General features: G+C 39.8%; 1 protein-coding gene across 2 annotated transcripts; it reads left to right on the top strand.

The window, feature by feature from the left end:
* The first annotated feature begins 484 nt into the window (after positions 1-484).
* On the top strand, positions 485-14,961 carry xpc (xeroderma pigmentosum, complementation group C). Of its 2 annotated transcripts, XM_053625431.1 has the most exons (14): positions 485-1,778; positions 3,130-3,393; positions 3,512-3,623; positions 4,283-4,367; positions 4,500-4,657; positions 5,369-5,489; positions 5,643-5,732; positions 5,845-6,651; positions 7,072-7,232; positions 7,593-7,674; positions 7,985-8,116; positions 10,337-10,506; positions 12,347-12,440; positions 13,007-14,961. In XM_053625431.1, the coding sequence occupies exons 1-14, from the start codon at positions 1,661-1,663 to the stop codon at positions 13,304-13,306; spliced, it is 2,694 nt and encodes an 897-aa protein (XP_053481406.1). In that variant the 5' UTR covers positions 485-1,660; the 3' UTR covers positions 13,307-14,961. The 2 variants fall into 2 exon arrangements, with proteins under 2 accessions (XP_053481406.1, XP_053481408.1); XM_053625433.1 differs by lacking the exons at positions 12,347-12,440; positions 13,007-14,961 and adding an exon at positions 10,157-10,199 and having other exon boundaries at positions 10,337-10,429.
* Positions 14,962-14,976: the final 15 nt, after the last annotated feature.

Here is a 14,976-nt window from a genome sequence, read left to right on the forward strand (position 1 = left end):
CCTCTCAGCTCGAAAAAATATAGTAGTCAAACTCTCTAGCAACATCATCTAAAAATGTAATTAGTTTTTTATCGTTGTTGTTGTTCTCAAATTATTACTTACATTAGCAATTTTAACTTTATTTGACGTTTATATATATACGGTTTGTTTGAGTCTAACAACTTTGAAGTGTTTAATGATTTTTTTTTAAAAATCCACTAGCTTGCCTACGATCCTGCTTGAAGTACCATGACAGAATCGCAAGTGATTAAACTAACAAATTTATATGACACACAATGTCAGAAAGATATCGGGACATGACTACATAATCATGTCCCCGGGAATCGAGTCATCAGTGTCCCACTGTGTAGTGAGCCAGGGTCATTACCAGTGCCTGAACTACAGAGCTACAGGGCTTACTGAGACCAACCATTGGGTTGGTCTAGTGTCAGGGTGATAAAAAAAAAAAATGTGGTCCAGATCTGCTACTGTACAGCAACACACACTCCTCTGGGCAGGACATATACATTCTAGAGAGCATTTCATTGGACAAACACAAGACTAGTACAGGATGAATCATCATAAAAGGTAATAGTTTTCCCAGAAGTGAAACGAGATTAAAACAAGAATATCTCCAAAATTATTTTTGGGTTGTTTTTTTTTTTAAACTAGATATATAAACTTTGAAGGGGTACTTGTAAACTTTTTATTTTAATTTTTTTTAAAGAGCATGCGGCCCTGTGTTGCCTGTCGTTTGAACACTAACTTATTGCAGTGCATTGTGGGGCATCTGTAGTGCACTGGATCTCCTACAGCTTCAGACACGATATTATTATATTATCCATCTGGGGCACACGGTGGCTTAGTGGTTAGCACGTCAGCACCTCCAGGGTCCAGGGTTTGATTCCCACAGTGGCCCTGTGTGTGCGGAGTTCGCATGTTCTCCCCGTGCTGCGGGGGTTTCCTCCGGGTACTCCGGTTTCCTCCCCCAGTCCAAAGACATGCATGGTAGGCTGATTGGCATGTCTAAAGTGTCCGTAGTGTATGAATGGGTGTGTGAGTGTGTATGTGAGTGTTCCCTGCGATGGATTAGCACCCTGTCAAGGGTGTACCCCGCCTTGTGCCCATATCCTGGGATAGGCTCCAGGTTTCCCCGTGACCCTGAAAAGCATAAGCGGTATAGAAGATGAATGGATGGATGGATATTATCCATCTACCACGTTATATACTAAAACTTTTCGGACAGAAGGCAAGTGAAAGTAAAACACAAAACAAAATAATGTACAACACCGCACTCTAGTGTTCATAGTTTCTAAGTCTGACGTCTACTCTATGGCTGTATTATAAACCCCTCCCTTGTTCTCTACAAGTGCACTACATTGAGTGTGTTACTAACAACACATACGTCCTTTGTAGTGCGCTACCTCCAAGAAGGCTAGTTGAGATTCAGCCTCTGTGCCGAACCGGAAGTGACGTTTGGCGGCATGTTTCAGTGTTATACAAGGACCGAGCGTGTCTTGTTGAATAACTGTGGTTACTGAATGAAGTTACACAAGCAGCCCCACCACCACACACACACACACACACACACACAGTGTCTACACTCTGAACGCGCCACGTTGTTTTACTCTATGACTTAGTTTCTTGTGAAACGGAAACGGAGTACGAGTCGAGAGCTAACATGGCTAAACGTAAACACCGGGCAGATGCTGCTGCGACTGAAAAGGACAACACAAAGAAGAAGCTGAGTCAGGCTGTGAAGAAGAGAAAAGCTGCTCCTAAAACGCCGAGTATCAAAGGTAGACAGGAAGATTCAGCCTTGACCATCCCTCATTTTCACTCTATCCCAATGTTTAATATTAGTTCTAAGTTTAGTAAACATTGGTTTCAGGGTAGCTTGATGTTATAACTAGAGTTTACTTGGTACATACATGCTGCAGTGACTGTAAAAGTGACTTCATACTGAACTTTGCGTGCCGTAAAGTTGTTTATTCACTTCAGCAGCTGCACTGTGCAGATGTTCACTTTTGCATGGCTGCTCTTGTGGATCTAACTGTAGTTAGTAGAGTAACTGGTGCAGCATGTGTGCAAATAAAATCGTTTCCTCTCTCGAGGTAAAGTGCACTCCGAGCATGCAAGTGAAGTGATTGAATAACGGGTCCTTCCCTTCCTTTACTGAAGTTAAGTAAGAGCTGCTTAGGAAACGCCCACTATAGGACTGTGGGAGTGGGCGTGTCCCAATGAGATCTTACTTAACACGGGGCTAGGGGGATGGTGGAGCTCAGAGTGCATTTTTACATAATGTTGGAAACACAAAACTTAGAGCACATGAAAGTTTGTGGGAGAAAAGAGAAACTATCAGGATACATTTGTGCCGTGATATAAAATTTTGCTGACTTTTTGCCAGCAAAATGTCAAACAATAGGTTCAATTAAATATATATATATATATATATATATATATATATATATCACATATATCAACATCACTATGAAAGACAGTGTAAAACTATATAAATTGTTTTGCACAGTCTTTCGTAGTGATGTTTGTTGGTAAATGAGCCCTTTTAGCTGTACTCATGTTCGACGCACATGAATCGAAGAGGGCTTTGGTTGAATGTGTGTTGTGATGACGTCACACGACGCGTCTTGGCCCAAATCTGTGGAAAATCTGCAGTAATTTAGAAAAATGCCAAGCTCTTCCAAATATTGCCAAGTTTGCTTGATTTTGCGTTCATTTCTGCGATGGCAAAATCCTGGAGGGACTGGTTGGATTGGATTGGAACATATGTCCAATCAGAACTAATACTGAAATGCCTAACAATGGCCTTTACTATCATGAAAATATGAATGGACATAAATACGCATATTGGTTATGCCCCTACTCCCCAGTAAACTATCTAGTTTGAAATGAAGTCAAAAAGGAGTTAAATCACATATTTGAGTACTTTAACGTAATTGGGTACGTTACCGTGAATAAGAATGAAGTCTGTCAGTGTGCTAGAAGTACTGAACTGAAGACTTTGTTGTTACTACATTACCCACAATGCCCATAGAAAAACAGATTGTGATGTTATTTATTGTATCAGTATCAGTAGCCTGCCATTAATAATGGACTAATATTATTATTCCTGATGCATGTGTTTATCAGACAAAGGTACCAAAGCCAAAAATGTTGCCAAGCCCAGAGGCCAAGCATCGAAAAAGGCAGATAAGCCAACAGATGAAAAGAAGAGCAAATACTTCAGCGAGCCATTAAAAGAAGAGCCAGAGGACATCTTTGAGGATTCCAGCATGTCACCTCCAGAGAGTTCTGTGCTGAAGAGCAGTGATTACAAGATGAAAGAAGAGAAAAAAGAAAGTGATATTGAGAGTGACGAGAGCGATGATGATGAGGATTGGGAGGAGGTGGAAGGTGTGTGTGTGTGTTTCTGTAAAAGTGTGATTGAGAATGAATGTCACTGTTCTTTTCAGTTATTAAGTTCAGAAATGTGTGTGTGTGTGTGTGTGTGTGTGTGTATGCTTTTTCTCAGAACTGGCAGGCCCATTAGCCCCAACAGAGGCAGACCAAGAACCTGCAGTTCCTTCTCAACCTGTGGAAATTGAGATTGAGACAGCTGAGGCCAGGCACAAGAGACAGAAAAAGTGTGTGTGTGTGAGAGAGAGAGAGAGAGAGAGAGAGAGTGTCTGTGGCTGGTAAATGAGGCATCTCCTAATGTGGCTCCTTGAATATTATGAATTAAGTTTGGGTTGATTTAAACTTAAAGGGTTTTGAAAACCCTTTAAAAATCAATATTGAATAATAAATCACTTGATGCAGCAGTTTCCAGCAAATGTCATTAGAGAACAGAAAAAGGCACAGAAGCTGGCCTACCTTCATCACAAAATCCATATTCTATAAATATGCAAATTAAAATGGTTATTTTAATGGCCTGTATTTGCATATTGGAGGATGATTGGCTTTTATATCTTATGATGCAATAACTCTCGCTTGCCACATGTTTAATGCTAAGCCTGGTTTTCCGGTTAGATTTTCAACTCTGTCATATTTCTTACAGAAATACAACACTTTGACCACTTAAATTAATTCCCTAAATGGATTTAATAGTAAAGATATTTTTATGAAATCGAAAACTATGTTTTACTCATTTCCTAAAATCTATGGCAAGACAAAAGGTTGCACTCCAGAGCTAAGTGACACGTTTTAGACAGTATCCATTTCCTGTCACACTGTCAGACAATAGAATGAGTAGGTGTCAGTGATTGACAGCTGGAAGACATGTTACTATGGTGATTGTTTCCAGGGAGAAGATCCAAGCTGAGTTTGAGATTTACCTGCGCAGAATGATGAAACGTTTCAACAAGGGGATACAGGAGGATACACACAAGGTGTGTGTGCACATATTTGTGCATGACTGGCATTACTTGTCTGGTATTTGACTTTCATGTTATGACCATTTTGTTGACATATTCATGATGCCTGACGTTTCATCACATTGTTGTCATTTCTCTGTCACTCAGGTTCATCTGTTATGTTTATTGGCTAGCGGACTGTTCCGGAACCGCCTGTGCTGTGAGCCTGACCTATTGGCCATCACTTTGTCCTTAGTTCCCACCCACTTCACCAAAGTTATTAAAAAACGTATCAACACTGTTTATCTGGAGGGTCTTCTGAAGTGGTGAGAACATGGAGGACCTTATTGTGGAAAAAATTAAAGGAGCAGTTTGTAATTTGTTTGCAAGCTGAATCGCAATTACAGTGAAACCACTCATTGGCTCCCAAGTGGCACCAAAGAAAAGTGTTCACTCTTTTGTCTGGCGATCACGAGATTGAATCCAGACGATGCCACAGCTGTCAGTGGCCGGGGGTCCAGGAGAGGAAAATTGGCTGTCCGCTGTCAATCAGGGCAACAATACTGAAAACCTGTAAGCTCATGTATGTGGAAGAGAGCAGTTAGTGCTTTCCTCCAAAGTTGACTGGCTTCACATGTCTCGCTAGCCTTCACCCTCCCTGTTTGCTAGCTGTCGTGTGAAAGGTAGAGCTAGCTAGTGGGTGGGAAATGGTAAATGACCAAATTGGGAGAAAATGGAGTAAAACAGTTCCCCTTCACCACGAATCAATTGATATGTTTACTGACAATGTGCAAAAATGAGTGTGATCTGCTTTGTCTAGGGGTATGCCTAAATTCCAGGCCGAAAAAACATAAATGGAAGCTTTACTATGGTGGTGTTGGGGATTTTCTAAAGTATATTTGAAATTACATGATTAATACAGGTCTAGAAGCAACTTAAAAATTTGCAAACTGCACCTTTAAGCCATGCCTCATTCTAACTGTTCTTAAATATTTGAATCTTAGAGCTAATTTTACATATTTGCTTGCTGCTCACAGGTTTAAGGTGACATTCACACTAAACCCCGCCCTCCCTGAAGAGAAGGACGTGGGACTGCGTAAGCTGCTGGAGAGACGTTTGGGAAGTCTGTCAGCACGTGATCATCAGGAGATGACCTATGTGAGAGACACTTGGGCCTTGCCAAAATATTTTGGTACACACACACATATACTGTATATATATTGGTGTATGTGTGTGTGTGTGTGTATATATATATATATATATATATATATATATATATATATGTTCACACAAACAATGATTTTTTTCTAGCTGTTCCTGCTGGTGCTGAGGTCACTGCACCTCTATTGTCGATTGGTGCTCTCACTACAGCCATTACCCCTCAAACCTTCAACAAACATGGTAAATTTGTATGTGTGTGTATCCACTTTTTTTTTGATTGATAGGGATGTGTGAGCTCAAATGCATTTCAGCATTAATGAACTAGTTCAATGTGTTGTATTTTTCCCTTCAGGATAAAGCACCCACCTCCAGTAGTAGTTCTTCTAAAGTCAAATCTAATGAAGCTGATAAAAAGCCACCAGAACCAAAAGTTTCCCCTGGGTCCAAACGCCCATCTACCCCAAGTATTGAGGGGCAACCGAAGAGGGGAGGAAAGAGACAAAAAAGGAATGTTGCGGATGGAGGGAACAAAGAGAAAGAAGCAGTAGGGGGACAAAGGCCAAAAAACACCAAAAGAAGGAGTATCGCATCCAAAGTGTCATATAAAGAAGTGAGCAGTGACGGGGAGGATGAGCTTAGTGATGGGGAGGAGTATAAGCCGACAAGAGAGGACGAAAGCGATGACTCGGATTGTGATGCAAAAAGGTCAAACAGGTATTCAAAAGCTAAGGGAAAGGGCAAAAGTCAGGCTCCACTACACTCCAGCAAGCCCCAGAAGAGAACAAAGAAGGAGGAGGAGGAAGAAACAGATGAAGAAGAAGAACAGCTAAAAGGGAAAAAGCAGTATGGGAGAAGGAGGCAAGTAAAAGGAGATGATGAATGGATAGAGGTGTACCTGAAAGGGGCAAAGAGATGGATATGTGTTGATGTTGATCAAGGGGTGGGGCAACCGGAACGCTGCTCCAATAAGGCTACTCAGCCAATTACGTACGTAGTGGGTGTAGATGAAGACGGTTACCTGAAAGACGTGAGCAGCAGATACGACCCCACCTGGCTCACGTCGTCACGGAGACGACGTATCGACTCAGACTGGTGGGAGGAGACGTTAAGCTTCTACGAGTGTCCCGATACTAAACAAAAGCAGGAAGAAGACAAAGAGGTACAAGAAGACAACAAGAATGTGCACATATTCATGCATTAATTGCTTATAAGATTTAACTTTATTGCATTCAAATAATATGCAAGTCCACAGAAGGTGAAATCTTTAACTGGTTTAGCATAGCAATTTTTTTTTATTACAAGCCCGCCAAGCAACAGTTAGACTGAATCCTAAATGTCGTCCTAGTCACTATATACAGTCAGGGGTTGTTGATGTAGTACCTATGTATGGCTAATATAGTATACAATTTAAATCCAGTTTCTCTTAAACACAGATTGTTTATGGACACTTTAAACTGATATATTTCACAGATTCACATGTCTTTAATTACATGGCCCCCTTTTTCACTCTCTCTCTCTCTCTCTCTCTCTCTCTCTCTCTCTCTCTCTGTAAACACACATGGTTGTTTCTCCACCGAAGCTGCAGGACAAGTTGATTGGTAAGCCATTGCCAAAAGTGATATCGGAGTACAAAAACCATCCTCTGTATGCACTAGAGAGGCACCTGCTGAAGTACGAGGCACTGTACCCCCCCACTGCCGCCATTTTGGGCTACTGTCGAGGAGAAGCTGTCTATTCACGGTAAAGTGTGTGTGTGTGTGTGTGAACGTGCAAGGGCTGCTGGGCTTGTAGAATGGGACACGTGACTGCATGATAAAGCCCTTCAGATGAGAACACGGTTAAAGCACAGATAATGTCACCTTGACTTCGTACTAGTACACAGTTCATGGACCTGGATAACTAAAAACCTTCAGACACATTTGAGACCCTAATTAGGATTTGATTTGAGTAACAGTTCAGTGCCGCACGTTAGGACCTCATGTGGACGATAGTATTTCAATTGTAATGCTGATGCGTGTAATGACGTAGAAGAGTACACAACTGCACATGTATTTGTATGTATTAGTCAGCTCTAATGATGTGTTTGTATGGCATTTTCAGAGATTGTATCCACACACTGCATTCCAGAGACATCTGGTTAAAGAAAGCGCGCACTGTCCGACTCGGGGAGGAGCCTTACAAGGTGAGAAAACAAGCACGCCGTTCCCCCTCAGACATCAACTGTGATGGAAATTTTACTGTCAAAATGTAACATCAAAGAAATTAGTGCAATTTGAAATGCATCTCATAGTTAAAGGAGAAGATAGTCTTTTATTTTTTTGCATTTGGGTTCATTGTTAGTCACTAATATACTGAGGAAAAGGAGCTTCATGCATAAAAATAAAAATGGAAAAATATGAATGTTTGTTATTCAACCCTGCATTCAAATTCAACTTAATAAAAGCAATTCTAGTGCTATGGCTAAAATGTGTTTGCGCCACCTGTTGGTTCAGATGGTAAAGGGCTGCTCCAACCACTCACGGAAAGCCAGGAGGATGTCTGAGAACAAGGATAAAAAGGACCTGGGCCTGTTCGGCCACTGGCAAACCGAAGAGTACCAGCCTCCCGCAGCCATCAATGGCAAGGTGAGCATGATAGAATGAGAGAGACTTTTATTGGCCAGGTAAGATTTCACCTACAACGAACTTAACTTGGCATTTACTAATATAACTGATGCCATAGCAGGAAGAGTTGCTACCTCAGTGCTCCAGGGTCCCCAGTTCAATAGGGTTACTGTCTGTGTAGAGTTTTACATGTTCTCCTCAAGTCTGCATAGGTTTAGCTAAATTGCCCCTGGATCAACCACGAACCTATCCAAACACAGCGATTACTGAAGAATGAATGAAGGAGTTGCTCCCTTTACACTGAATAAGTTAAAAACAAAGTTAAAGAGTTAATCATGCAAGTACAGGAAAAAAAGACTTTAAAAAATAAAGTACAAATTTGGATATACCTATAAAGAGAAATATGCAAAGATAAATATAGATGTGTACAGACTGATCAGACGAAATAAACTTTGTGTCATGATAAAACATTTTATACCACAGTGTGGTTGAGTTTTCCAATCTGCTCAGGCAGTAGTTCCAGCTGTACCATAAATCACAGGTATTTATCATGCATACACAGGGACTTGCATGGTGATCACTCCACATGATCAAAGCCTTATAATCAACAGATTTTTAAAAATGTTGTTCGATAAAGAAAATGTATAATTATTGTTTGTACATAAACGTCTCCTAAAAAACAATCACTGTGGTATAAGTGGAATAAGACTTCGGACTATGCTGATGTGCGAAAATAATACATTTCTGGGTGGTGACAGTTCTTTGCTTCATGAAAGGCCAATAATCCCACACCATTGTTTTAGTATAACAGTAAAGTCCATCGTGTGTTATTCCTCACGTGGCATGCTAATATGTGCAAATGTAACTATATGTACAGTTTTACATGAATTTACATACCCTTTGCAGAATCTGTAAAATGTTAAATAATTTTAAAAAGAGGGATCATTAAAAGTGCATTTTGTTTTTATTTAGTATTGCCCTGAATAAGCTGTTTCACATAACAGATGTTTACATGTAGTACAAAACATAATAATAACTGAAATTACACAAAGGAACCAGTTCAAAAATGGTAAATGGTAATTGGCACACTTATATAGCTGTTTTATCCAAAGCGCTTTACACTGTGTCTCATTCACCCATTCACACACACACTCACACAGCAATGGTAGCAGAGCTGCCATGCAAGGCGCTAACTTGCCATCCGGAGCAACTTGGGGTTCAGTATCTTGCCCAAGGACACTTCGGCATGTGGAGTCATCTGGGCCGGGAATTGAACCGCCGACCCTACGATTAGTGGGTTAGTGGATAACCCGCTCAACCACCTGAGCCACGGCCGCCCCAAAAATTTACTTAAAAAAAAAAGAAAAGTTATGTGATAGTTGTTCATGAGTCCCTTGTTTGTCCTGAGCAGTTAAACTGCCCACTGGTCTTCAGAAAAATCCTCCAGGTCCTGCACATTCTTTGCTTTTCCAGAACCTTCTGCATATTTGACCCCTTTCCAACAGCGGCTCTATGATTTTGAGATCCATCTTTTCACACTGAGGACAACTGAGGGACTCGTACACAACTATTACAAAAGGTGCACACGTTCATTGATGCTCAAGAACGCAACACGATACATTAAGAGCCAGGGGGGTGTAAACTTTTGAACAGGATGATTGGTTTAAATTGTTATTTTGTTCAAAGATCTTTTTCATTTAGTACTGCCATTCAGAAGCTAAATGAGATATTTACATGTTTCCCAGAAGACAACATAATAACAACAATAACAAAAAGGCAGTACTAAATCAAAAGCAAAATATGATCTCTCTTATTAATTTTTTTTATTGTTTATATGTATTATTTATATGTATATATTTTTTTATTATTAACATTTTGCAGATTCCGCAAGGGGTATGTAAATTTATGAGCACAACTGTACATGATTTATGAATACTGTGTCATATACTGTGTGAGAGAATATTAGTTTGTTACCCAGTGTGGTAATTCAGCAATGTGTGGGTTGGTGTGAGTGAAGTTTTTCCAGACTGTTACTGAGCTTCTTGTTTCCTGTTTTTATAGTCTGATGTCTTGACACTGAAGGAGATGGATGTTAGGGCTGCTGGTGTGTAGTCATTAAGATTTGTGATTATTGACTTTTTTTTTTGGCACTTGTGAAGCAAGCAGGAGCAATGCAAAGGGCTAAAGATTGGTGATGTATGTGTGTGTGTGTGTGTGTGTGTGTGTGTGTGTCTACTGCAGATTCCACGTAACGAATTTGGAAACGTGTACATGTTTCAACCATGCATGTTGCCAGTGGGGTGTGTGCACGTGCATCTGCCTAATCTGAACAGAGTGGCTCGAAAACTCAACCTGGACTGTGCTCCTGCAGTAACAGGCTTCGATTTCCATGGAGGACACTCACATGCTGTGTAAGTGTGTGTGGGTGTGTGTGTGTGTGGGGCAAAATCTCAAAGCCTATTAATTGAAGTGACAATTCGTGCTGCAAACATACGGAAATTGCAGAAAGGAAGAGGTGTTTCTGGAGGATCAGGTAGATGCTCTGATCCAGAGCGATTTATGGGTATGCTTGTGTAATTGAAGTACAAATATTTCCTTATGCTGGTGTAGTTTAGAGAGTTAGACTCTATTTGTATACTGCTTTTGACACTGTCATCTTGACAGCGCTACAGAAATCTAGGTGTATATTCAGATCCCTAATGAGCAAACCAGAGGTGACAGGAAAAACTCCCTGAAATGACAAAGAAGAATTCTTAAGAGGAACCAGACCCAAATGAAAACTCATCCTCTACTGGGTGACACCTGATACTGAGATTCTGAGCATTACTGTATACATTCATATAGAGAAATGACAAATAGTGTTGAAGCGATGCAGGCTTATGGGTGTACAGTCATGTGAAAAAATAAGTGGAACTTTTTTGAGATATTTAGACAAGCAAACATTGGATCCTCTTTGAAAGACTGCCTATTAATGAAGTTGATATACTTGAACAAAACCACAAGGAAAATGAGCTTTTTCAATTATTTATTCAACAGAAATATCAACGGACGTGATACTCGTCTATAAAAATAATAGAATTGGCCTTGCTGTTCAAATACATTCGAAGGGGACTGTGCATATGTGAAATAAGTTCTTCTTAAGGGGTGTTTTAAATAATATGTGTATGAATAGACTTCTATAGACTGCTGATTATTAAAAACATTATGAGAGACAATATGAGACTCGGCCAGAAGTAGACAGAATGCAGCAGTTAAGATTTGCTTTAAAAATGAAGCGTATCTTTGCTTTAACAGAAAATAAGCACTTAAAGGGATAGTTCACCCAACAATTTTGATTCCGTCATCAGTTACTCACCCTCATGTCGTAAGACTTTCGTTCATCTTCGGAACACAAATGAAGACATTTAAAGGAAACCTGGGAGATTTCTGTTCCTCCATTTATTGTCCAAGTAACCAAAACTTTCAAGCTCCAAAAAGTTCATAAAGGCATCGTAAAAGTAATCCGTGTGACTCCAGTGGTTTAATCCCAGTTTTATGAAGCGATACGAATGCTTTGTGTGCGCAAAAAAAACTCAAATGAAGTCTTTATTCACTAAATGACGTCCGCTCTGGCGATGCAACGGGAGCCGGAAGCACAGCACTGTTTACAGCAGAGGAAGAGGGACGCTGTACACAAACAGAGTCACATAGAACAATCTTTGTAACAAAGATGTCTGCAGATTTCGACGCATGCATGGTGGTTCTCTCGTGAGAGAAGATCTATAAGATTTTTGTTTTTTATTGCGCACACAAAGCATTTGTATCGCTTCATAAAGCATTCGTATCGCAAACATAAACTTTTACGATGCCTTTATGAACTTTTTGGAGCTTGAAAGTTTTGGTTACTTGGACTATAAATGGAGGAACAGAAATCTCCCAGGTTTCATTTGTGTTCCGAAGATGAACGAAAGTCTTATGGGTTTGGAAGGACATGAGGGTGAGTAATTGATGACAGAATTTGAATTTTTGGGTGAACTATCCCTTTAAGACCCTGTTTAAGAAGTGCATGAACTGTTTCATTCCATTTGAGTGTTCTCCAACCAGAGTGTTGCATGTAAATGTTAATGAAATGCTATATTTTTGTTGTGATTGTGTTCACAGTGAATTTGCATCTGTTTCTGTCAGTGCATCTGTATTTGTATTTTTACGCATTTGCAGCATGTTGGTGAAATGATTTTGCAGTTGCGTGATTTCAGTTTCATTGTGCCGCAGAATTGACGGCTACATCATCTGTAAGGAACACGAAGAGATTCTGAAAGCTGCCTGGGAAAACGAGCAAGAGATTCAAAGGAAGAAGGAAAAAGAGGTGTGTGTGTGTGCGCGTCTGTGTATGTGCGTGTCTGCGTTTGCGTCTTTGTGTGTGTGTGGTTTAATTGTGTTGTGTTATAAGAGCAGTTTTGCTCCAGTCTGTAATATATGAGTGTCTGCACAGAGTTTGACTGACTCATCCTTTATGAAAGTTCATTATTAAAATGAGAACATATGGATTGTTTCAGTGCACACTGTAATACACACAGTAATATGGATTACTTTGAGACTCCCTGCTTTCCCTGTGTGGCTTTGATGAATGTAATTTTGCCCACCACAGCCTTGTGATGTATTATAATGTCTGCACAATGGAATCCATAAGCAATGCGCTGTTTAAGAGATTAATGGTGTTTAACTTAAGAGTGGGAGCAATTATTTCATCTTTTATTTAATGCTCGCTATGAATATGTATGATGTGTGGGGTTTTTTTGGGTTGGTTTTTTTTTTTTTTTGGAGGAATCCAGACCAATCCATAAATTTTAAAATGACTGTTGAAACTTTTGGCCTTATGTTTGTGTCTACAGGTTGTTTATCATGCTGTTTGTGTTTTGCCTGTTGAAACAGAAGCGTGAGAAGCGAGCATTGGCTAACTGGAAGCTGCTGGTGAAAGGGCTGCTGATTAAAGAGCGGCTGCAGCGGCGTTACGGACAGCAGGGCGTGGCCAAGGACACGGGCATTGCGGAAGGATCCTCATCTGGAGAGGAGGACGAAGGTGGAGCTCACACGGCTCCCCCATCTCTGGCTGTTTCATGGCCACAGAACAGGCAGGAGGAGAAGGAAGAGGGAGGAGCTAAAAAGTCTGTCAGTAAGAGGGAGAGGCGTGGCCAGCACAAACATCTCTTCCCTTTTGAAAAACGTGTGTGATGTGATTATTCTTGCTTACGTCCTCTTTCTCTCTGTACTTCAGTCGCAGCGCTCTTTGCTCGTCTCTGTTTACAGGACTAAAGTTGCATGACATGGATGCCTTGTAACAAGTGCGTCTTTTGTTTCTTTAGTCTCTTTCCTTGCCACTTAGCCTGTTTAATTAAAGGGAAACAAACCAACCAATTATCACATACAAGAAATTTAACACACTTCCATGAACGGAAAATCTGTTTACCAAAACCTCACTTACAATGGAGTTCTAAGGGAAGCTATTGCATTTCATGAATGAAAAAAACAATAACCGTTATATTCTAACAATAAAGGTCTTCGGATGTGCGAGACATTGGCAGTTTTATTCATTTTTATAAAACTGAATAAATACAGTAAAAGTAATTCTCATTTAGTTAGACTGTGAAACAGTCTTTGTGATCCATGTGAATGGCGGTAGAACCAAAACACTTCCATTTTTTAAAAAATACATTGGCAACATTGGTCATTTCCTCTGAAACGGGAGTACCACCTCAAAAAGAAAGAATTATACCGATTTTGAGCTTCACTTACGAATATGTTTGACTGAAGAATTCATGAAAGTGTTCAACAAAAAAAAAAAGTTTATCGAGTGCCCCAAAAATTGCGCTTGGACAAGTGAGTTTCAACTAAACAGCTTTTCTTCATATGTGAAAGCCTGGAAAAATTCTTGTCTGTGGTAATTGAACATACAATACAGATGTGGTAGAAAGAGGATAGGTTAAAAACATCGCCAATAAACTGCACATTCGCTGCTAGTGTTTTTGGAGTTTAAGGGCTGTTGTGTTGCGAGTCTTACTAATTTCAATGCTTTGAGTCTGTATTTTCAGTGAGTACAGGATGTATTATTGGCTGTGTGCACAACATCCAACTTCCTCTTCCTTCACCAAATCCCTCCACTGTGCCAGCGACTGGGGGCCAGTAATGTGTCTGTGTTTCTCATAAGCCCATATTACTCAATAGCTACTGCCATTAAGTATCTGTTTTTTCTTATTCTTTTTGCCTAAAAACTAGTCTTCTAAGAAGCCTGATGGATCATTCTTCCAAAATATGTATTGTATAAATGTTTAATCTTTGATATACTGCTTTCTTATAATCACTATGCCGAGTTAATCTCAGAGCTACAGAATATTTGCTTCAGCATTCATCTATATCCTGTACCTGTAAAATCTGCTTTACAGTCCATGTTCATTAAGACATGTAAGGCTCTTACTGTAATAATCTTGTAATTGACTGATGTTGATTTTTCACTCTTACAGAAATGTTTTTATCCATGGATATTTTTTGGAAAACATTTATAAAAAAAAAAAAAGAAAGAAAGAAAGAAAAAAAAACTTGAATAAATAAATCATATTTGGTATGTAAGTGCCTGTGAGTCCTATTCATGAACGTTTTCTGTCTCCATCCACAGTCTGATGAGTTAAAAGCATACAGGATGTTCAATGCACCAGAGTTCCTGAATTTAATTAGCTTAATTACCCCATAATGCTATAATTACATACAACCATCACCAGAAGTATTGACACCCATAATTCAATCTCCTCTAAGAAAAATCATTTTCATAAGAACTTGAATATTTTCTTGAACACCTGTTGTTCAATATTTTACACTCAAAAAAAATACTTCAGACTTCAACCAGACTT

This window comes from Ictalurus furcatus, chromosome 5 (genome assembly GCF_023375685.1).
Source record: "Ictalurus furcatus strain D&B chromosome 5, Billie_1.0, whole genome shotgun sequence".
NCBI lineage: Eukaryota > Metazoa > Chordata > Actinopteri > Siluriformes > Ictaluridae > Ictalurus > Ictalurus furcatus.